The sequence below is a fragment of the Gymnoscopelus braueri genome (assembly GCF_963280865.1).
Source record: "Gymnoscopelus braueri genome assembly, chromosome: 6".
Classification (NCBI taxonomy): Eukaryota; Metazoa; Chordata; class Actinopteri; order Myctophiformes; family Myctophidae; genus Gymnoscopelus; species Gymnoscopelus braueri.
In genome coordinates this window covers 49,629,645-49,654,617 of record NC_137607.1, presented here as the reverse complement: position 1 = coordinate 49,654,617, position 24,973 = coordinate 49,629,645, and the positions used below count along the sequence as shown (strand labels likewise).

The 24,973-nt window shown below is 41.2% G+C and overlaps 2 protein-coding genes across 7 annotated transcripts in view; both read left to right on the top strand.

The window, feature by feature from the left end:
- cep350 (centrosomal protein 350) overlaps nucleotides 1-13,194 on the top strand; it is a 46,499-nt gene extending 33,305 nt beyond the window's left edge. For all 6 annotated transcript variants that reach the window (XM_080429770.1, XM_080429768.1, XM_080429769.1 and 3 more), the window contains 10 exons: nucleotides 301-503; nucleotides 1,152-1,299; nucleotides 2,250-2,410; nucleotides 4,001-4,137; nucleotides 4,329-4,396; nucleotides 4,525-6,455; nucleotides 8,096-8,644; nucleotides 8,852-8,998; nucleotides 9,104-9,226; nucleotides 10,098-13,194. In XM_080429770.1, coding sequence (XP_080285896.1) covers nucleotides 301-503; nucleotides 1,152-1,299; nucleotides 2,250-2,410; nucleotides 4,001-4,137; nucleotides 4,329-4,396; nucleotides 4,525-6,455; nucleotides 8,096-8,644; nucleotides 8,852-8,998; nucleotides 9,104-9,226; nucleotides 10,098-10,265 — 3,635 coding nt within the window. In that variant the 3' untranslated portion in view covers nucleotides 10,266-13,194. The remainder of the gene's footprint in view (nucleotides 1-300; nucleotides 504-1,151; nucleotides 1,300-2,249; nucleotides 2,411-4,000; nucleotides 4,138-4,328; nucleotides 4,397-4,524; nucleotides 6,456-8,095; nucleotides 8,645-8,851; nucleotides 8,999-9,103; nucleotides 9,227-10,097) is intronic.
- A 3,131-nt stretch (nucleotides 13,195-16,325) lies between these two features.
- Nucleotides 16,326-24,973, top strand: part of qsox1 (quiescin Q6 sulfhydryl oxidase 1) — a 40,877-nt gene continuing 32,229 nt past the window's right edge. The window contains exons 1-5 of the mRNA XM_080430683.1: nucleotides 16,326-16,829; nucleotides 20,079-20,179; nucleotides 21,402-21,450; nucleotides 22,855-22,957; nucleotides 24,875-24,965. Coding sequence (XP_080286809.1) covers nucleotides 16,526-16,829; nucleotides 20,079-20,179; nucleotides 21,402-21,450; nucleotides 22,855-22,957; nucleotides 24,875-24,965 — 648 coding nt within the window. The 5' untranslated portion in view covers nucleotides 16,326-16,525. The remainder of the gene's footprint in view (nucleotides 16,830-20,078; nucleotides 20,180-21,401; nucleotides 21,451-22,854; nucleotides 22,958-24,874; nucleotides 24,966-24,973) is intronic.

The window sequence follows — 24,973 nt, the reverse complement described above, 5'->3', positions numbered from 1 at the left end:
CTTGTGGATCGGCTATTTTCGCTGCGCTACACCGACGTACGACAAAGTATAAAACGGGTTATATAATTTAGCTTAATAGCTTAACCTCTTGAACACCAGCATCCATTTTCTGAGGGGAACGTTAACCAGAATAGCCGATCTACAAGCTCACAAGCGTGACACATTGTGAGCTTGTAGAGCTGCGATTTTTGGCGAAGAAATGTAATGTAGAGAGAAAATAGTGGCGTAAGTAGTTGTATGTTTCAGTAAAAATAGAGGGTTTAAGTGGTTAAGTGGTTCAATCTGTTTCCATGTCCACAGAGTGTGTGAGTGAGGGTGACTACTCCTCTGCGACACCTGAGTCCAGTATTCACACAGAGAGGTCAGCAGCCCAGGTGTCAGACAGTCCATCCACAGCACCTCCTGACTCCGTCCCTGACACACCTTTAGCTTCCATCCACAGCAGCCCTTCCAACAACTACACCCAAGACTTCACCTCCGCCTCTCCATCACCTAGCAAGCCAGTAAGCACGGATGTGATTTTCCTTTCATGGACAGTTCTGCCATAATACAGTTGATTTCTTATTTTGTCCCAGTCTTCCCTATCACCAGCTTCTCCAAGAGAGATTTTTGTCCTGTTTAAAATAGACCAGCAATATCTTTTTATTTTCAAATTGTGCAACCCACTTTAGTAGTTTGTGTTGTTAGGGTGTTTATTGTTTCTTTGGGTTGCAGTTAGTTTGGCCTTTTTGCATTCTTTATCACTTTGCTGAAGGGTAGAGTGAACGACTTTCTCAGTGAAAGTCACTTCTGTGCTCCTGTGTGGAGAATATGATCTGTGTCCTGAAACTCTCATCCAGCCTCCTTTAGACTGCGGAATCCTGTTTAGATGCTGCAGGGGAATTTCAAGACTCTTTGTCAATGAGCTTTAAAAATAGATACTTCAAACAAGGCTTTCCACATGGGAATGTCACTAGTGTGTAATTGTTTGTTTTTGCTGCTGCACGGCACAGTAACGCTGCATTTCTTCTCCCGAGTATGGGACACAGACTGGGTCATACGTTATTTGTTACTGTGCACTACAGACATAAATCTGATCATCCACCACTTCATCATATCCTGAACGAACCCTCCTCTTTCTCTCTCCTCCTCTCTCTGTGCACTCTGCCTAGTCTGTTCCAGCCAAAGGCAGCCTCAGCACTGCTCCCTCTCCATCAAATATCAGCGGTAGTAATACCAAGATGCAGCTTTGCACCGCCTCCCGGACCCCCAGCGACGCAAAAACCCATTCCACCGACACCCCCACAGCCACACAGACTGGTGAGTTGCGACCCCCCCCCAACACACAAGTTAGCGATACATCCTCGCCTTAACTTTTGAAATTGACGGATAGATATTACATGTTAATCATGAAGCCTCAGAGCAGACAGGATGAAAAGATGAGGGAGAGAGAGAGAGAGAGAGGAGCTACAGTATATTGCTGGCACAGTGTGGTTAGGCATAATGTGATGCTGCCAGGAATGCATTATGCGAGCACTTCCCTGTTACTTAACCTGCTTAGCTGTGTGATGGGAAAAGAGGATGGTTTGTATTGCACTATTGCAGCACACGCAAAGATAGTTGTGTGTAGGCCCATGACTGTTGCTAGCTGGTAGAAATGGCATCGTCACTGCTTATCCACAGTTCAAGTTGGTATTTCAACCTTCACATTAACCCATTAAGACCTGGAACGCATCTTTGTCACTTTTTGATTTGAGCTAGTGTAGCATTATTTTACACTTTGGCTATTAAAAAATAGCAGATATACAAGCTCATAGCGTGGCACCGAGTGCCGCGCTACGAGCTTGTAGATCTGCTATTTTTGAAAAATCAGGAAAATATATTGTTTTAAAGGGAACATTTTTAACTCAAATCTTTGCTTCTGGGGGTCCCTGGAACAAAATATTTTGAGATGGAGGTCCGCGGCCAAATACATATAATGTTGGGGGTCCTTGACATGAAAAAGTTTGAGCACCACTGATATAGAAATATACGTTTTTTTCGGAATACTGTTGGGATTTAGAAGACATTTGTAGAATCGGCTTCAGGTCTTAATGGGTTCTCTGGTGTTATTCATTGTGTAGAAGTGAAGGCCCAGGCAAAGCAACATGCCTAAAAATGAACTCGGTTTGATTGCGTTTCAGTGTCCGCGAAGTTGCTCTTCACAGCATTCTGGCACTGAGTTGGCATTCTAATTGTGATTTACCATGTACATGTAAATATTCCTCCAGAACCTGTATCAGACCAGAGTGACATTGAGAGCCGAATCAGGGCTCTGAAGGAAGAGCTGAGGAAACGCAAGTCTATGGCGTACCAGCTGAAGAAGGAACAGAAGAAGAGGAACAAGGAGCGCCTGAAGGCACAGGAAGCTAGCCTCCTGAAGCAGCTGGAGGTAAGTGTTATGTGTGTAGGCTGGGGAACTGGTGCTTAGGCCAGCTTTGTTTGGGTGTACTTGTCTTGTGTGTGTGTGTGTGTCGTGTGTCGTGTGTCCAAATTACGCCGCACTCATGGGTAAGGACCAGTGGCGTAACGGAGGGGTCGCAAGTGCTGCGGTGCGGGGGGGCCACCAGCAGGGGGGGGCCCCGCCTGCGCTGATAAAAATATTTTTACAGCAAAAAAAAAGAAAAAAGTTGATTTATATTGGTCAAATAGAACCGAATTAGACCAGAAAAAGACCGAATTAGACCCAAATTAGACCGATTTTTTTCGGGGCTTCGCGCACGCGCGCGGGGTTGTGCACGTACATGCACGTGGGCCTCACGTGAAACTCCCGCGGGGAGGCCCCGCGATTCTGCGTTACGCCACTGGTAAGGACGCCCCCTTGAACCCAAACACGGCCGTCTTGAGTGACAGCGATGCGTCCAAACACGCCCCCCACACGGCCGTCCTCAGTGTTTGCCATGAGAACATAGGCTAACGCAGTTATATATTACGCGACACAATTATTATATTATACTTATATTACATAAACGCCAGGTCGGCTGCCACTCTTAGTTCTTTTAGATCGCCTTTTACAACACCCTTCTGTTTGCTGCTGCCTTTCACAGTTATTTCCCCCCTTTCTCTTCTGGATGATTTTCCAATGAATGCAAGTTTAGTCTGAAGTAATTGTGCCGCTTTTTAGTCTCGCTAAATTGTAGGATAATATTAAGTAGGTCTAATTAATTACTCATCGTTCTGCTATTGTTATTGATTACATCAAATGGCATGTGAATGCGTAGAGGTGAGTTGTCTTGGATCATCTTTCTAATTCATTAACATGCAAGGTGCAGCTATTGTCATTGAAGTACATCAAATTGATAGAGGTGAGGTCACATGCCATTTGATGTACTTAATGTACTCAATAGCAATAGCTGCAGAACGATGACCCAAGACGATGATGATGAGACGATGATTAGCATGTTAATGAATTAGAAAGATGACCCAAGACGATGATGATCGTTATGGTGACTCACCTCGATGCATTCACTTGTAGAACTTGTAGAAGTATAGAAGTAACTTATTTTTGATCAAAGATGTTTTTTAATCCTGTATTTTATATATATATATATATATATATATATATATATATATATATATATATATATATATATATATATTAATATTAATTAAAAAAATATATAAGGCAGCAGCAAACAGAAGGGTGTTTTAAAAAGCGATCTAAAAGATCTAAGAGGGGCAGCCGACCTGGCGTTTATGTAATATAAGTATAAATATAATAATTGCGTCGGTGTCGCGTTATCACCTTGATATATAACTGCGTTAGCCTATGTTCTCATAGCAAACACTGAGGACGGCCGTGGGGGGCGTGTAAAGGGTTCAAAGGGCGCGGCCTTACCCGTGAGAATGGCGTAATTTGGACACACGTGTGTGTGTGTGTGCGCAAGTACGTCTCCTCTTATCCATGTTCCATGTTCATTTTGACAAGGTATGTATTAACCTGTAATAAAATGTTTCGTTTTAATTTTTTTCCTCTGCACAGTCCTATAATGATTTTATAGAGAAGACCAAGGCAGAGCTGAATAAGGAGCCAGATGCAACACCTTTTGCCAAACCCCAGATCAAAGCACCCACCTCTACCTCTGAGAAACCCAGCATCAAACCACCTCCCCCACACAGGTACTGCACATTCACTACCAACATGTGGAGTGTTGAGCCTGAATTTATGCACAAAGTTGATATCTTTAGCTTACAAATTAGTTATTTCTGAGCGACACACGTTGTGCATTGAATCATAAATTAGTCTTCATTATGTAAACCAGAGGAGCCTTCAAAAGGTTTAAATTGAAACATCTTTGCCTGCTCCACAGCACTGAGGACAGCAGAAGGATTACCGTAGACGCTAAGAGGACCTACTCTGACTCTCCATTGGATCATGGTGGGTGTTGTATTTTTGTTTAATAATGTTTTGGTTTTTCATTTCATTTATTTCTTGTGATCTTCACAGCATTTGTTTTATCATTTGTATTCTGAAAACTGGATGTTCTCCCGTTTTGCTGTTTGCAGATGACCTTACCTCACCCGGTCGAAGTAGATCCACCTCGCTGGCTGAGGAGCAGTCTGACGAGGACCCGCCAACAGTCACCCCAACCCCAGTATACGGCAGCCCAGAGCATCCCGCCTCAGGCTCTGGACGCCTGCTCTCCTCAGAGAATCTTTCCATGCCTGCTTCCAGGGAGGCCAGGTCTCTGATTGGACAATCCCAGGCTTTGTCTAACCATAGGTCAGTCATTGAGGAGGAGCTTGAGGTAGAGGTGGGCTATAAATCTGAGGATCAGCATTCTGAATGTCTTCTCAAACTAGACCACGAGGAAAGACCCAGTGACCCACAGAAGCTCTCTGTATCTGCCCATATTCCTTCCTCCAAGAGTGAAGAGCACAGATATTCTCCCTCTATTGGCCTGGATAGAGACCTGCAAATGAAGACAAGGGAGATATCTGAGGAAAAAGAGGGTGCCAAATCTCTGGTTTCCCGCTCAAGCAAGTCGCATTTGACTGCTGTGGATACCTCGGCACTTCATGACAACAGTGTCTCTTCAAATGGCCGTTCCTACACCCCAGACTCCGTTGCTTTCTCCTCCAAGAAGGAGCCTCTGACTAAGGATGCGGAGGCCTCTCATCCCTCTGCAGACGGTTACCACGATGACTTTGAGTCGTCCGTAGAGTCATCGCCCAGGGAAAATCGCCATAGCTCCAAGCCTACCTCTCCGCCATCCCGTCCAGAGATCAGAGCTTCCAAGGAGGACGCCTATAGCAGGTCCCCAGCCTATGACAGCCAAGATGAGGAAGATGAGGTGGAGGAGGACATTGCTGAGGAGCTGAGTGACCGCTCTGCAGTCAATGGTGATAGCCACCACTCTGGAAGGCTACTAGAACTCCACAGCCAGACCAATGACTCCAGAATCGACACCAAGGAGAACAACATCAACGCCAACTACTCTCCAAGCATCTCCCCTTCGCAGTCGCCACTTTCCCCAGTTCCTGATCAGATGCCCAGCTTCAATATTGGAGACCGGGTTCTTGTCAGCAACGTTCAGCCTGGCACACTGAAGTTCAAAGGTCCAACCAAGTTTGCCAATGGGTTTTGGGCTGGTGTGGAGCTGGATAAGTCAGAAGGGAGCAACGATGGCACCTATGATGGGGTGGTATACTTTGAGTGTGAGGAGTGCCACGGCATCTTCGCTCCCCCAGACAAAATCACACGGTTGCCAGAGAAATATGAGACCTACACGGACACCACGGAAGATGACGACTCGTTCTTTGACGACCTGTCTGATAAAGACGGGAATAAACGGGAGACTGCTGAGAAGAAACCGCAGCAGCTAGGTTATCTGAAGACTAAAAGTGGAGGAACGATTCTTGAAGAGCACAGGTCCAGAGATAAAGAGCCTGCTGATGAGGTTGAATATCCAGCCAAACACCAGAATAACCTGACCCCTCTGACGGGGAAGGCCCACCTCGACTCACATAATCACATAGAATCTGGGCATCCAGTGCATAACGGAGGGAGTCGCGACATCATGTTGGAGTTTGATGATGTACCAACCACCCTCCTCATCTCTGACATGGACAAGCTAGGCCAGGGGAAGCAGAGCTCCAAGGCTCTTGCAGAAGACAAAGACTCCGACGATGACTCGAGAGACGTCATTCAGGATCTGAGGAGTGCAGAGGGAGAAGACGGAGACAGAAAAATGCTTGGCGCTTTTGCAGACAAGCTCCTCAATAACTTTATGAAAGATGCTGTAAAGCAGGTCACCGAAATTAAAAAAGCCAAAGAGCAGAAAATCGCAGCTGCCAACCAGATGAATGGAGACCTGTTCAGTGAAAATGAAGAGGAGGCACATAGACTCTCTTCAGTGGAACAGAAGGACGGTCTGCCCTTCTTCCTGGATGCTGACAAGGAGGAGTTGTCATCCCCAGAACTGGGCAACCGAACGGTGAGTTCATGTTTTAGTGAACTTAATCAACATGTAAAACAGATAATGTCTTCTTCACAAATTTGGAAATGATGAATAGCTGTGTAGACATGTGTTGCAAAATATCACAGCAGTTTTCTGTCAATAACTTTATTAGTGTGGTTGCCCTAACAGGGCAACCAGACTATAGTACTCTTCCCACTTTATTCTTCTTTCTAGATAAACTTTATTTTGCCGCGCTACTCCTCCCACAGTTTTTTTCCCCACAATTTCGTGCCATATGTCAAAATGACCGGCTTCACCGAGAATCGTGCGCTTGTATTTTGCTAAGAGATTGGTTAAATAGTTTAATTGATATTGATTTATTAGTGCATTAAATTTCCCCATCCACTTTAATGGGAAAATGAAAAAACTCTCATTCAACAAAATTTTTCTCAGAAACCATAAGGGCTAGAGTTACAAGACTTGGAGGGGAGGTTTATAATTTAGTGCGAAATTATTAATAAAATACTTACACCAGTCGGCCTCATGGTGGCGCTATAACAGGCCACTTTACGTTTTGGCCTATAACTCTTGAACCGTAGGTCGTAGAATACATTTTTTTCCCCTAGATTCCTTGGACGCAACTCCCCATATAGGCCACGCCCATTTGCGCCAGGATAGATTTTCAGCCATTTTGAATTTTCTTCAAAACACAAAACACACCAAAATCGATATACATGATCTCTGGACCCATGCGATAAACATCTCCAAGCGGAATTTTGATAGTCCATACCGTTCGTCCGTAAATGGCTTCCAAAGTTAGCGGGAGGGGCCTGTTTTACAAAAAAGGCCAAAAATCACGAACAAAACGTCCGGTCAATCCCAAATTTGAATCACATGTCAAGGGTGGTTTACTCAACGAATCCCCAAAAGCATTTCCACTTTGATCCATAGGGGGCACCACAAATGCACAAAATGTAACCGTTTGATGCAAAAACATGATTTTGGGGGGGATCAATCCTCTCAAAATGAAACGCAAGTGATCTCAGGAGTGACGTGACAATGCAATTGGCGCAGTCTCCGACGGTATTCCTCCCAGCGTATTCCTCGAGTCCCGGGGGCCGCGACCCGCGACAGGCGTCGGCGCAACCACACCTTGCAATTTCCCAGAATTGCGAATATTCTAGTTGACATTGTTAACCAGTAGGTAAACTAGTACCCACACTAGGTTTCTAAATGGAAAAGTAGAGAGACCATTCCAACCACTGCAGATGTACTAGTTATATTGTATTAAAATTCTTTACCATACAGATATTGCTCATAATAAAAATGTTGTTAATTAAAATGAGTCCTGGATTGTAGCCTTAAATAAATGAATGAAAAGTTTGTTTTTGTTTGTTCAGTCCCCACCCCCTCTCAGTCTGCAGGATATGTACATCCAAAGTCCATACGACCACTCTTTTCTATGTTGACAGACTTTATTGAATTGGACGATCTTTGTTTTTTAACTTTTTTTAAACTTAATCAGTAAGAGACTCTCTTCACAGTAGATCAAAAGCATAATATCCTTAATTAACAATATAATGGCACTATTGGACAATGATTTATTCTAGTCTAATGCCTCTTCAAATAAATTCTGAAACAAATTCATTGTATTCTTTCTGATTTTGTCCTGATAGGAAAGTCCAGTGTTGGGGCCCAGCGGTCAAGAGGAGCTCGCCAAGCGTCTAGCGGAGCTGGAACTGAGCCGCGAACTGCTGGACGATCTGGGCGACGAGCAAGACTGGTTCGACGAGGACTTTGGTCTCAGCTCCCGCCGGGAACAGCAGAGACGCGAACAGAAACGGAGGGAGGAGGAGGAGGAGGAGGAGGAAGAGAGGCTGGGAGGTGGAGGAGGAGGGATGTCGGGGTCATCTGTAGTAGCAGCCCTGGGTGGCTTGGCTACAGGTGGAGAGCATCAGGTCAAGACCCCGCCCAGGCCCGAGCTGCCTCTTCCTCTGCCCCCCAAGCTGCCCGAGCAGCCTGCCATGGTGGTCCCCCACTCTGCATCAGAGGTGGAGAAGCTGGTCCATGCCGCTACACAGGAGATCTGGGACAGCTGTCAGCTGGTGAAGCAGGGCACGCCGACCCTGGCGGGGCTGCCCGTCCCGAAGCCGTCACCGGAGTATCTGGGTAAAGAAGCCAATAGGCAGGACCAGGAGGCCCTCTGCATCCGTAGCTACAGACAGGTAAAGCTTGTTTCTCACTCTGCTATGCAGATTGGAGCTAGTCAAAGCCGACTATTGCTCTTTATTATGTTGTGAATTGGATCAATACCCCCCCATTTAGCTGAAATAAATGTTATCATTTAAATTCAAGCATCTTGAATAAGAATGAGGTTTCAAATAAATTAGTTGGTTTGAAGACCAATCACTGTTCTCGACATCTGTCTGTAGGCCGTGTATGACCTGACGTGGGAGATCCTCCAGGAGATCTATGCCGAAGACCCTAACGTCGATCAGCCACAGTGGGTGAAACCTCGGCGGGTCAGCTCCTCATACTTCCACAAGGTCAAGAGCGCCGGAGACATCACCAAAGTCCAGGCAAGTCGAATGTTCTCGGAAGCTTGGGGGTACGTGCAGTATAATTTACAGGTGTGTGTGTGTGAAGTATTCGGCTGAACTTTTGTGTGATTGTTTCTTGAACAGGAATTCGTAGCAACAGAAGTATTGAAGCATTACGGTCTGAAGAAAGACCACAACCAGAAGTCTGACTGGCAGAAGATGCTCAAATTTGGCAGGAAGAAACGAGACCGAGTAGATCACATACTGGTAAGAGTAGAACTCTATTGTCTTCTCCTTTTTGAGTCAAATATGATAACCATGGTGCCTTCGTCCAAAGCACTTTTACAATGTGCATTACATTCACCCATCCACACATATACATACGTACACACACACCGAAGGCAGAGGAAACCATGCAAGTCACCAACCTGCTCATCGGGGGCAGTCAGGGCTTAACCCATTCACTCCGGGAACGCATCTTAAAAAAATATCTGCTATTAGAAAATAGCAGATATACAAGCTCATAGAGCTCACAAGCTTGTAGATCTGCTATTTTTAAAATATATATATACATTTTTAACTCAAATCTTTGCTTCTGCATGGGGGTCCCTGGAACAAAATATTTTGAGATGGGGGTCTGCGGCCAAATACATATCATTTTGGGGGTCCTTGACATGAAAAAGTTTGACAACCACTGATGTTATAGCAACATAATTTCTTTTTCAAAAAACTGTTAGGATTTAGAAGACGTTACTGTAGAATCCTCTGGAAGCAAAGATTTTAGTAAAACATTTTTGCTTAAAAAAACATATATTTAAAGATTTGCACAAATTTTCACGATTTTTCCAAAATAAATTGCCCAAAGTATAAAATAATGGTTATAGCTAAAATAATTAAATGACACAGTGTGCGTTCCTCGATTGAATGGGTTAAGTGTCTTGACAAGGACATCTCAACACAAACCCACAGGGATTGAACTGGCAACCTAGTGATTCTACTGCCTCCAGTATACCAGTAGTTTATCTTGAAATGAATGCATGCAACTTTCCATTTATAGCTATTCTGTTTTCTTAGTATTTATACATTTGAATCTCACTTAGTGTTTTCATTTGCTTGCTAACCCCGGCGTGTCTCCTAGGTCCAGGAGCTCCACGAGGAGGAGGCTCAGTGGGTCAACTATGATGAAGATGAGCTGTTTGTCAAGATGCAGCTGGCAGACAGCATCTTTGACACATTGCTGAAGGACACCGCCGATGCTTTGACACAAATCTACGACAACAGAGCTAAAAGAGCTGCCCTCTCCTGAGAGCTTTTTTTTTTTTTGCTGTCCTCTTCCTGACAAACCCTTCCAGCTCAAGTACCACAGCTAGGGCTTCCAGTAGCTGATGTGCCAACAGCAACCTCCAGATGCCTTTCAGTCCCAACCGTTACCTCTTTAGCTGTACAGCTCCTAATGGAACCTTTCTACATGTGACATGGTCAGTGTTGAATCTGCTGAATCCACTCCAGCTGACAGCAGAATGTGTAGTGACCACGTCACTCTGTCTTACACACAAAACACCTCTTGATCAATCCAGCCTTCTAAAACCTTACAATATTCTCGTTCCCTGGTTCACCTCCTGAACTGTACCAGTTGCAAAATAAGTAGACTTGTTGATGAAGTGAACTGTGCTTCTTGTTAGTGTTTTGGGTCAATTATTGCTGCTAAAGTTGACTGCTCCATGGCAAACTGTATTGTAATGTCCACTGGAGAATAGAAGAGCCATCGTAGTTTGCTTTGCATATTTTGACAAATATGTTTTAAAAAAGCAATGGAAGATCAGATAAAAATATATGGGAGCGACGCACAGACCAGATTTTATTGTATCAAATATTTTGCCGTCTGAATATTTATTATTGGGAAAATATTTGATTAGAGCATAAAGAAAACATTTTAAGTTATCTTGCTGTCAACATGTAGAAAACAAAGATTATTTTAACACTTTGTAAAGCAAAATGAAATTAATAAAGCACAAAGAGAAATGTGAATGTGGACATGGCAATACATTGTATAAGAGGTTAAAAAGAATGTTATTGTAAACAGAGAGAAAAGGCTAAAGAAACTATTTTAATTTAATATTTAAGTACAAAAATATTAGCTTGTAAATTAAGCTCAACAATGTCTCTTGGTACCATCTACAAATGTCTAGTTGGTCTCCAACTTGTAGACGGTAGGCTTTATTATAGAATAATTTTAGAATGATATAGTACAACCTAATTTAAGCTTTGCTGTGTCGTACACACCTCCAACAAATGGAGAAACCAGTCAATATTGTAAACATCAGCAGACATTAACCACGGGCACCTCATTTACTTCTTTTGCTGTGGCTGAAATTTCATTGGACCTGGTTCATCAGCCAATCATGTAGTAGGTTGCTGTATGCCACATCTAAATACGGCTGCACAATTGGCTCTGCAGCTATTTTGAATTGACCGTAAAAAGACAACAATACAGTAATGTGTAATGGCTAGTGCTCTGAACATAGTTCAGTTGTGTCTTTCACCGATTCAGTTAAAGTGCCTATTTCAGTTTAGTAGTAGGATTTTGACATACTGTACTTTCATCCTAGAGTAGCATCACCACATTAATAACAGACCATAATTAATATCTCAAACTTTTAAACTTATTGTCTCAATGGATCTCTACTACCTTTGTGTCATTGATGCTTTAAGGACAACCTTTCCCTTTAACTGTGTTCCAGTTACATCACATTTCAGCCTTATGAGCCAGCCTCTACCTAAGTATAGTTCTGTTGAATGTCTCCTCATACGCTCCTCATTTGCCTTTTTTCCTCGACTCAGTCTGACAAACTTTGCATTGAAAATGCGATGTTGGGCCAGTGACTCCGAAATATTGACTTTCTATTTGCATTATCTTTGTCTCTGAGCGAAGCTGCCAGGTGATTCATGTTATTGATGTACCGTATCAGGAACTAGCCCGTACTGTTCATTCCACACGTACATTACACATTGGCTAAGGTCCACCAAATGGGCAGTGTTGGTCATAGATTTGATGTGGGTGTGTAAGCACCAAGTAGTCAACAGCTAATGTTCAAGGCCTTATTTTGGTCGTGCTCTTTTCACTACTTTGATCCAAGAAGAATACTGTGACTTGTACAAATTAATTTTAGCACGTGTGACAATGCTTGTTAATCCGTACTGTCTGTTTTTTAGAGAAAGTGACCTTAAGACAAAAGACTTATAAGTCTTTTTAAGTCCTCCTACTTGTGTTTGTTTTACTAGAGGCTAACGTGTCTGTATTTAAACTGTAAAATTAAAGCTTAATTTATACTCCCATCACATGTCTGTGTCACTTGCAGAAAAAAACAGATGTTCTACAAGTGTGACAGTCATACTGCAGAGTATGAATTGGGCTTAACTTGTAAAAACCTGTCTGTCTGTAAATGTACCTTTTGATACCAATCTCCTCATGCTGAATGACTTAGGTGTCTGCTCTGTAGGCGTTTGTAACTGTAACAGTGACATGACTAGTACACAAGATTTTTTTTCTCAAATGGCTTTACTGCAAACTCTCTAAGATTGTCTACTTGATTGATTGTAGATGGGGGAAAATTGTGTTCCCTTTTTTTCTAACTATGCAGTATTTGGTCATGTACTACTGTACTGTACATTGTTGCCTTTGTACAGACCAGACAACCTAGCCTTTTGCTGTAGTTTGTGAATAAGATTAGTGGGAAATTGCAATGAGGCTTGAAACTGAATGATGTAGAGCGAAGTTGCTCCTACAGTGTGACTTGATAGAAAAACAAAACAATGCTGATTCACCCCCATTTTATTAAAATATGGTTAACTTCAGGAAACAAGTCTATGCCATGGAGCAGCTTCTCCTTAAACTTTCAAAAGACTGTCAATTGATTCTAAAACAAAAACTGGCACAAATGATTTGATAATCAAATTAAGTACGTACAGAGAAAATGTCATCTTTTGCAATGTTTTTGAATATTTATAATGCTGAGAGTGTGCGGGTAGTGCACTTGAATACTTGTACAATTCTTTTATGGGTGTAAATATATTTCAGCGGTCTTCTGTCCAATCTGAATCACTGTTCACTGTAACCCGATTAATTGTTGTAAAATAATCACTGTTCACTTTGCAAATATGTACATAGTATATATTTGTTAACTAAAATTAACTTTGAGATTGTAAATAAAGCTTTCATTATTTCTGACTCTTAATTGTGTTTCATCTGAATTTATACTGTGGGACAAACTGAAATAGATATGTGACATGGCCTGGCCCTGAAGGTCTACCAGCCTTGTATAGTAGTGTATGACCTGTAACTCAATCATAATAACCTTTAGTAATGATGATCATTACGATATGTTATTGTCCAGGACATTGAAACACACATTTTGAGACTTTTCCACGCACCACTGAAACACTATCAGGTAGGATGACAAAGTCTGACAAACTTTGCATTGAAAAATGCGATGTTGGGCCAGTGACTCCGAAATATTGACATTCTATTTGCATCATCTTTGTCTCTGAGCGAAGCTGCCAGGTGATTCATGTTATTGATGTACCGTATCAGGAACTAGCCCGTACTGTTCATTCCACACGTATTTACACATTGGCTAAGGTCCACCAAATGGGCAGTGTTGGTCATAGATTTGATGTGGGTGTGTAGGCACCAAGTAGTCAACAGCTAATGTTCAAGATTCTACATTAGTCATTTCTAGTTCAACTGATGATACTTCCCGTTTAGCGGAAAATGCTTCTCAGGGAATAAATAGGAACATGATTACTGCGCCTTATTTTGGTCGTGCTCTTTTCACTACTTTGATCCAAGAAGAATACTGTGACTTGTACAAATTAATTTTAGCATGTGTGACAATGCTTGTTAATCCGTACTGTCTGTTTTTTAGAGAAAGTGACTTGGAGGTCTTGGAGGAAACACAATATCAGACAGGATCGTGAGAGTGTTTTATTTGGCCATGACACAATGTCAATATTTATTCAAGGTAGGCTAAATGGAAGGGGAAAGCTGCAGGCTGTTTACAGTTTTTCACCATTGTTAACACACGTTTCTCAAAACAATGTTCTGCTTTCTCAAAATTGCACACAAAACTGAAAACCTCACACAAAATGCTAAACCCTAGACTCCTTTCGCAAGATGACTCTTTGCGATCAAATCACTTAACTGTTCACAAAATGGAACTCGTGTTTTCATTTGGTACACACAGCCATTTTCAAATGACACACATACCATTCATTGACACACAACTAAGCACTTGCTGCACACTACCAAGCATTTAAAGTTTACACTGAAGTGCAAAATTGAAAACACAATCATATAGAAATGGAACACACCATATGAATGACAATGACTCTGGAGAATGAGCCATGCCTGCACAAATATGCAGCCAAAAAAGTTTTATTTCGGTACATGATTTAGGCTTAGGCATCACGCCTCCGGTTCCTGTCTGGCCAGAGGGTCTCATCTACATCACAGGCAATGTTCTCCCTGTCCAAGCAGCGTTGGAAGAAACGCCTCGAGTGGCGCATGAAGCCCTGACAGGCCTCAACACTGATGTCGCCACAAGCCTCCTCCATGGCCTGGAGCAGTGGGACCCTGCTCTGTGGGTTCCGTTCATATACCTTCCACCTCCAAGCTGAAAATAACTCCTCGATGGGATTCAGGAAAGGAGAATAAGGTGGAAGGTATAGAACGCGAAAAAATGTGGGTGGTCCTGGAACCACTCACGCACTTGAGCAGCCCGGTGGAAGCTCACATTGTCCCAGATGACAACGTAATCGATCCGCTGTGGGTCATCTATGTGGTCAGGTGGTACCAACAGGTCATGCAGGCCATCCAGGTGATGGGCAGTGTTTAGGCCCCTATAGGTGCTCACCAGACCTGAATGTTTAGAGATTTTAATATTTGTGTGTTGTAGGTTGATGCTTTGAGATTTTACGTGAGAAGTGTGTGCAACAACTGAACATTGTGTGTAGTGTTTGGACAACAAGGTGATGTGTAACTGACATCAGTGTGTAAAGAAGGAAAGTCAGAGTCTAATGCCGATAAGCGAGTGTGAAGTAGTGCCAAATTGGGTCGAGCGATTAGGTACATGAGGTGAAGGGTGCAAATTGTGCAGAATTTTAGCTTTTTGTGAGTTAACAATGGTGAAAACCTGTAATAAAAGATATATAAATCATGTCATCAAGTACCAACATTACATGCACAAGTTCATAAAATTAGATAAACAGAGCAGTTTAAGAGGTGTAATGGGCAATTATGTGGAAAATCCTCCAAGTGACTTTTTTCCCCCTTTCAATCGCACTTTATTGCCAGACCCTGTAGTAGCTGGGGCAGCCAGTAATGGCAGTGATGTAAAGTAGCTAGGTACATTTACTCAAGTACTGTACTTAAAATGTTGAGGTATTTTTTACTTCACTGGAGTATTTCCAATTTTCAGTACTTTTACTTCTACTCCACTACATCTCAAAGGCAAATATTTATATTGTACTTTTACTCCACTACAATTATTTGAAAACTGTAGTTACTAGTTACTTTGTAGATTTTGATTATTATTACAAAACATACATTAACCACACTTCAAGCTTTGTTTCATAACAGAAAAAACAGGAATATGCCATTTGGTCAATCAAATAAATGAATAAATATGAATAAACCTCCATAAATGTAGTATTTAAACGTATTAGGATACATTAGGCATAGACTCTCCCACTCCCATTAGTTTGAAAGCTCATATCATGACAGTCATGGATGAACTTCAACCTGGTGTTTGCACTTTTTCTATTTATGACCCGTACATCTACATAAACGTTCAAATTTCAAATATAAAGTGCTTACCCTATGCCACGGATGTTACAATTATTTACGGGCTCACAGAAGTACCCGTATCTTCTGTATTGTTGAATAAAAAGCATTTTAATCTGATCGGTGGTCATTTTCTCAGTTTTTTTGACAAATGCTTTCAACCACGTGACCCTATCGGTTGGGAGGTGTATTGCACTCTTTGATATATTACACCTCTACGAAAAAATGGCCATCAATCGGATTAAAATGTTTTTTTATTGAACAATACGGAACATACGGGTACTTCTGAGGGCCCGTACATAATTCTAACATTTGTGGTCATGGCTTAAGCACTTTAAATTTGAAATCTGATTGTTTATGTAGATGTACGGGCCAAAAATTGAGAAATGCAAACACCAGGTTGAAGTTGATCCATGACGGTCGTGACAGACGACCGTCGTGTGATCCATGGCTAGTTTGAAAGCGTAAAGTAGGCGGGCCAATGCCTACGGTCGGACACTACACTGGCTCTAATGCAAAGTTTATTTGCCCATGATGATGACTGTGTCTGTTACAGTATCAACTAGGCTGACTACTAGTTGATGAAGCCCGCCAGGGGGAGGGCGCTGGAAGGCTGGCCGGAGAGACATAGAGAGACAGAGAGAAAAGTTTCTATCACTTTTCTGACACACAGTGGCTGAGCCTGAAACTTGGTGCGTGGACACAAGTCTGTCAGCGAGTCGAAGATGGCGCGGCGCCGCGGCCGACGTGCCACGTCCGATCGGCTTATTAATACGGGGAGCGTTCATATAATTCCAAGAGAGTTATTGATATCCACGGGTTTGCTGTGTCTTTGTTTCATTCTTCCGTACAACACCGCCGCAGCCGGACTGTACTCCGCCTCGGATCAGATCGTGGTGTTAGCCCCGGACAACGTTGAGCTGTTGATCAATAACACAGCTGCTATAGTGGTGGAGTTCTACGCCTCCTGGTGCGGCCACTGTGTTGCGTTCTCTCCCGTTTATAAGAGTCTGGCAAGAGACATCAAAGGTTGGTATGATGAATCCTTCCATGAGGTGTATCCATCCTGGCATGCAAGCTTAAGAGTTACATTCATTTCACTGGGCATGTGCATTTATGTCTATAAAGAAGCCTAGTAATACCTGTATTACTATCATAAACCTATATGATTATTATGTTGCCTATCTCATGTTCAATTTATGTATAGCTTATATAGTAGGCATATGCAGTGGTGAGTGGTGTAAAGTAACTAAGTACATTTACTCAGGTACACAGTAGGCTACTTAAGTAGAGTTTTGAGGTATTTTTTACTTTACTGGAGTATTTCCAATTTTCAGTACTTTTACTTCTACTCTACTTCTACTCTACATCTCACATGCAAATATAGTACTTTTACTCCACTACAATTATTTGAAAACTTGAGTTACTAGTTACTTTGTAGATTTTGATTATTATTACAAAACATGCACTAACCACTTCAAGCCATATGCATTTTGGCCATTTGAAAATAGCAGATCTACAAGCTCACAATGTGTCCTGATGCGATGCATAGTTACTTGTATATTATTATTATTATGTTGCCTATCTCATGTTCAACTTATGTATAGCTTATTATTGGCATATGTGGCATTGGTATGTGCATGAGTATTGTTATGCATAAACGATAGAGCATCCTACAAGGTGACAAGTCATCAATATTCCTGCCACTTTAAAAGTGAACTTGCAATATTACTGTTGTGGCTGCATGTCTGTTTCCTGCATCTGCTGCATGCATGTCAACAATAAGAGCAGCTCCACTCAGACTCCCATGCTAGACTCTTCCATTCTACAGGGCTGTAGTCTCTGTCTGTTTATTGGGGCATATGATCTGATTTAGTAGTTCACATTCTGTTCTGTCCCATATACCCTACTATGTATCATCATGCCATCTTATCATGGGATCTCATGAGAGTACTTTTTGAAAATTGCTTCCGCTGCTGCCGAGCCAAGAGAAATATCACAGAGCTATGGGATTTCTCATAATTAGGGTGATAGAACTGGCCACAGTTTTATATTTTTGGCAGAAGGCCTGACATGGTCATGGGGCATTTCGGCCCTAAGAGAGAGAGAGAGAGAGAGAGAGAGAGAGAGAGAGAGAGAGAGAGAGAACAACAAAATGAGAGTGAGGAAAGAGCTGTCTCTTGGCTTGCTGTCAAATTTCTCTATGCACCCTGAATCAGTCCATGCCTTGGAACTACTGTAGCACAGATACCGAAATATGGAGATAAATGCAACTTGCTGCATACCTGTTGGATTAATATGAACAAATCATGATGATGTCTTGAGGAAGTTTGATAAAAATGTAGTCTCAGTAAGGCCAGGACTTTGTGTTATCTCCACAAGTGACACCAATTATAGACAACTTTCATGACTCTTTTATCTAACAAGAGTCTAAAAGCCACAGTCCACTCGTACATTCACACAGTTAATTCCATGGCAATCCAGCCAGTAGTTTTAAAAAAAAAACAGGTTTCATGGCAATCTGCTCATTAGATTTTCGAGACATCTTGTTGCAAGTAGAAATTGTGGCCTAAGTGTGATGCCAGACTACATAGGAATGGCACAGGATCACCAAAATGAGTAGGGTTCATCGTCTGGGGAACATGGATGTGCTCAGCAAGTTTTATGACAATCCCCCCATTAGATTTTGCGATTTTCATGTGCAACAGTGGGAAGTTTGGCCTAAGGGTGGCCCTGGCCAAGATATCCTGTTTGGGACCAAAATGTTGGATGGACTGACATTGCTATACTTAGGGCCAGACTGCACCAATGACAACTAGTCACAACTCCTTGCAACAAAACACTTTTAACCCATTAAGACCTGGAACGCTTGGAACGCACAATTTGAGCTAAAAAGCATTCTTTTACACTTTGGCTATTCAAAAATAGCAGACATACCAGCTCATAGTGCAGCACCGAATGCTGCGCTACGAGCTTGTAGATCAACTTTTTTTGAAAAATCTTGAAAATGTGTGCACATTGTTGAATATATATATTCCTTTAAAGCGAATAATTTTTAACTCAAATCTTTGCTTCTGGGGGGTCCCTGGAACAACATATTTTGAGATGGGGGTCCGCGGCCAAATACATATAATGTTGGGGGTCCTTGACATGAAAAAGATTGAGAACCACTGATATAGAAACATAGGTTTTTCATAAAACATTTTTAGAATCGGCTTCAGGTCTTGATGGGGTTAGAGTCCTGCGGTTAACGGTGCAAAAGATGATAAACAATTTCCATTGTTAAAGTTATGAATACAGATCTTAATGGTGCACCGTCCCTGACAGAGAAACAAGATAATAATAATCTCTTTATTCACCAAGGCAAGAAAGTACAATAAAAGTACATGCATTAAAAAAAAAGATATGTTTTGGGCTTTTCTGCCTTTATTGGATAGTACAGTTTAAAGTGACAAGAAACAGGGAGAGAGAGACAGGCAGTGACACGCAGCAGAGGTCGTCGGGCTCGGAAATTGAACCTGTGACTCGCTGTCAGGTTGCATTAGAGCCTATATGTGGTATGCGCCTTAACCACTAGGCCATCAGCGCCCCCAAATTACATGCATTTGTCTGATATATTGACATGGTGCTATATTGACAGTTCACTTAGTCATACTCATAACACATGGTACTGGAGCATGTTGTGCAAGGAAGGAACCATGTAGTGCTGTCAGTGGTGGAAAGTAACTAAGTAGTACTGTACTAATTTTGAGGTATTTGTACTTTACTTGAGTATTTCCAATTTCTAATACTTTTACTTCTACTCAACTACATCTCGGATCCAAATACTACATTTGTTTGAAAACTTTAGTTACTAGTTACTTTGTAGATTTTGATTATTATTACAAAACATACATTAACAACCACTTCAGCCCTATATACAGTTCGGCCATTTGAAAATAGCCGATCTACAAGCTCACAATGCGTCGCGATGCGACGCATTGTGAGCTTGTAGATCTGCTATTTTCAAAGGAGTTTTATACATTTGAAAACTTGACATGGGACATTCTGCATAATGAGTACTTTTACTTTTGGTACTTTAAGTACATTTTGATGCCAATACTTTTGTACTTTCACTCAAGTACATTTTTAATTCCTGACTTTTACTTGTAACGGAGTATTTCTACATTGCAGTATTGATACTTTTACTTAAGTAAAGCAATTGAGTACTTTTTCCACCACTGAGTGCTGTACAGTAGAAGTTAAAGTATACTGATCTTTTCCCTCTCTTGTCCTTAGAGTGGAAGCCTGCGGTGGACCTGGCAGCCATAGACTGTGCTATAGATGAAAACAGAAGAATCTGCTCCAGCTTTGGCGTCAGAGGGTACCCTACTATAAAGGTCAGCATTAAACAGTCACATTGTTGAATGATGGTGATTGGTGGCTAAACATGTTGCATCTGTGTACTTGTTTTTAGTTCTTATGAGACTTTAACTTATGTTAACGGTAATGTGACAATATTTATTTTATGTTATATATGGTATATTACACAAGAACATGTTCTGAAATTATGACAAAACAGTCTGTGTTCATTATCACATCACTGTAATGCAGCATTTAAGTCCAGGAACAGACCATATTTAAACTGTATCACGGTATGATAACCCAAATCCCAGTGGATATCTGGTCTCACGTCACGTTTGTGAGACCAGGTATATGGTCCAGGGCTAATTTTAACATGTCTAAAACCTTTCAGTTTGTGGTCAAAATAATCTGACAACAATACTGTCGCCTGTAAACAGCTTACCAATCAGTCCAAGCTGTGTGCCTCATTGTGTAACAGGGCATTGGGAAACATTCTGTTGGCATGAGATCTGCATACTTTTCATTGGCTAGGGTGGAAAGTGTCACTTGTGTCACCACCAGAATTACACAAGCATGGAATTTCGTAGTAAACAAAAGTTCTTCCAATTTAGTGAGACTGTAGTTTTTTTTTTACTATGCCTGATATGGAGTACGATTCTGTATTTTCTTCCCTATAGGCTAAGTTTAATAAAACACTGAACACTCCTTGATCAATCCTTCCTAGGAATGGAAAGTGATGGCGGATGACAGTGGAATGCAGATTGGATAAGGGTAGATAGATGCAGTAACCATATTCTCAGCGGAGAACCACCTTTTGCTGGATCAGCAGCAAACATGGCAGAAAAGCTTCGTCTTTAAACTTTCGGCGCATAGTGATTAGTCAGCAATAGTCTGTGTGTAAAGACTCGGCTCACTCTCTCCGCTCCCAGGCTGCTCTCCCTCTCTGTCGGATGAAAGAGCTCCTTCAGTTTGAATTCACCAGGGAGCTGCTACAGCTGCAGTCGATTTGGACTAAAAGAAGGACTTAAGGGGGTCAGGGTGGGAAGAGAGGAGGCCTGTCCCTCCTACCTACCAATACACACAATAAGACTTTTTTCTGGGTTATGTGAGAAGGTAGCCAACCTTCTGATCTAATCTGTCTCAAACTTCCTTCCTTTCTCCCCCACCCATCCCCCTCTCTCCCACTCTCTCTTCCTCTTTTACTCTATCACTCTCTCTCTCTCTCTCTCTTTAATTCTAACTTTTCTAACTTGATAGTTCTTCAATGCATACTCCAAGAGCGATTCTACTGGACTGGCTTTTAAAGGTAATACTTCACACAAGGAAGCAATTAAACAAATTAATATTTTTTATTGACTCTAACTAATTTCTCAATAAAGAGCGTGTCCCCCCCCTTTTTGTCCTTTTCTTTTTTGATTAGGTTTTCTTTTTTACTGTTGGTTGTGCTTTATTTGTTATTGGGTTTATTGCCTATAAATCCCTTTTATAATTCTGTTTTGAACACCTACTTTGCAACCTGAGCTGGGCGTATTGTATATGCAGCCGGCTGAGTCATGGCCATTCATACTATTTGTCCTCTACAACCTCCTACACATGGAAACTAAGTAACTAAATGCATATAAAATACACAACAATTCAGCACATTTCTGTACAAATGAAAGTCACTTCACCAAGAGAGCGATGTGTATTATGCACAGGTGAGAGGCTCAGCAAGAGATGTACGTGTGCAGCTCCTTTAGAATCTTGTTGAAATATATCCACAAGCATTTATCCCTCTATCCAATGTTTCATCCAGTCCAACAACTGTGTTGCTCCAGTTCTTTTCAGACTGCCTGCAGTCAGTAACAGCTGTAGAGAGTTAGAGATGCTTAACAGACAGAAGGACGAGTGTGAATCTCTGCCCTCACTACAACTCCATTTGATTATGATTCCTTAGGAAACAATTCAATGCATCACAAAATCTCGTAATTTCGCCACAATCTGACCATTTATCTGTCTGTCTGTCTATCTATGTATCTGTCTGTCTGTCTGGATAGATAGATAGATAGATAGATAGATAGATAGATAGATAGATAGATACTGTAGATAGATAGATAGATAGATAGATAGATAGATAGATAGATAGATAGATAGATAGATAGATAGATAGATAGATAGATAGATAGATACTGTAGATAGATACTGTAGATAGATAGATAGATAGATAGATAGATAGATAGATAGATAGATAGATAGATAGATAGATAGATAGATAGATATTATTTGTTTTCACAAATGTGACTGGAGGAACTGATCGACAAAATAATTATACACCATTCCTCTCACTACTCCATTTATTTATTTCATTCAATTTACTTTTGGCAAAAAAAGAAAGAAAAAAAACTGTACACATTATTGATTCCAACACTCCATTCACAACCTTAAGAACGATGCTTCACTGTGCATTTTTACATCCCTATTCAGTAATTGTGGGACTTGCCCGCATATACACACAGTAAAATCCATTGTTAATTTATCCATTTGTATAAATTAAGGATTTTATATAGTCAATTGCAGTGGTCTGTCTGTCTGTCTGTCTGTCTGTCTGTCTGTCTGTCTGTCTGTCTGTCTGTCTGTAAATTTCCAGCTTGTACTATGACTGCATAGAAGCAGGCCTCAGACCATTATACGTCTGTATTGTTCTTACGGTCCCCTCTGACCCCCCCCCCAGGCTTTTCTCGTGAGGTGAGAGGCCTCCGTCAGAGCATCATAGACAAGATGGAGACTCATGAGGAGCCCTGGCCCCCGGCCTGCCCTCCACTGGAGCCAACTAGGTAACACAGTCACATCCTCACTGTTGGTTCACTCTGAGAGAGTGTACAGTACAAATGGACCCGCACACATAAACATAATATACACTCATACACACACTCACAAAGAATGCTTACATGAACGGAGTATGTATTGTAATCATATACTATGGAAGAAACACTAGTTTATATGGTGATGGCTGAACAGAAGAAAATGAAGCAGGAAGTAGATTGTAACTAACAAAAAAAAATGCTTCTTTTAAGTTAGAATGCATGTTTCTCTTCCTCTTTTAAATATGGAAACATCACATCACGTCAACGGGGGTTAATATGCACTCTTGAGACTGTTCTAAATGATTCATTTCAGAATATCAAGTATCAAGATACACTATATTGAATTGTGAGACACAAGAAATTGCTGTAGCAGAAACAGGATGTTTCTGTAGTACAGTTGCAATGTATTTCCTCACTTGCATTTCTGCTAGCAGCCACCTCGCTCTGGTGTGATAGAATAGTCCAAGACTTGTTGTATTACTTGAGATAGTTTCTTCAATCATTACAGAATTGGCTGGAGAACTGATCAATGGTATACATTAGGCTGAAAAACAGAGGCTGGTTGGGTCCTTCATTCTTTTTAAACTTGGCATTCGTATTTTTCTGGATGTCATTATAAGCCAAATTCTTCAAAAGTAAAAAAAACTAAATAGCGGATCTATGAGCTTGTAGATCTAGACTTTAACATTTTCTACTGAAAAGCTTTAATCAAATCCAAGTTTTTAAAATGGATTAGAATAGATTTTGTGAATTTTCTTTCCTTTAGTCAAATGTCAGATGCCTATAATCTTAGGAAAAATTACTTTTTCAGATATCTCCAGGTCAGGGAGTATTTCAATAAGGAAATTAAACAGATAGAGGGTACAGAACCCAATCTGATCAATTCATTTATGAATGCGTACAAAAATAAGGATAGTAAACACCTCATATCACAAACATATAACAGATTACAATTGGACTATAAAAGTCAAACAGAAGTGGGAGAAGGAATCGGGTCTGGAGATATCTGAGGAGGATTGGAATGGTATTTGGGAAGGTCAAACAAGAACTACTAACTCAAGGGCTTGGCGGGAATTCGCCTGGAAGAATACGTTACTTTATTACCCAAAACCGAAAAGTTTACAACAGGGCAGTTAAAGACATGGTCAATGTTGGAGGCAATGTGGTAAAATTATGGCAAATCATTAAAAAAAAAATTGGGACTGTCCTTTAATTCAGCTATTGGCAAGAGGTTATCAAAGAAATCAGAGCTATTTTTTTAATAGAAATGGAATGTTCTTTTGTTACAGTTTATCTGGGAAAACTACCTGTTGAACTCATGAGCCAGGACTTATCTGTATAAAATCATTTTGGTTGCTTGTAAGAAAGCCATCACTCGGAAATGGCTACAGCCACACCACCTACCAAGGAAGATTGGACTACAGTAGTCAACTAGATAGACTCTATGGAGAATCTGACCTTCTCTCTTAGGCTGTGAGCAGAATATGCAAAGAACTGGAAGAAATGGACTTCTTATTGTTTGATGGGAAATGTAACTCATTGATTGATTGATAAAAAAAAAGAAATCTAATTCATTAATATGTTAGCCCACCTCAACACAATTTTTATGTTCTTTTGTTTGTCTTTACTTTATTTATTTTTATTTAACTTTTAACTTTTCTGTGTATATGTCTTTCTTGTATTTGTAATTACAAATAAGTTACAAAAAAAAAAGAAGAATAGATTTAGTACTTTTTGACAAATCGACAACATCAGTAATTGCGGGATCGGCAACGGATCCAAACATCTAGCAATGGCGTAGCGTTCTTCCTCCTGAACCTCAGTTCATTTCATTTTCAAGGCCATTCCATCCCAGTGTGATGCGTTTCTTTTCTCTTCACTCCACAGCCAAGCAGAGATCGACAGCTTCTTTGAGACAAACACTGTGGAACGCCTGGCTCTGATCTTTGAAGAGTCTAGTTCCTATGTGGGCAGAGAGGTACGAAT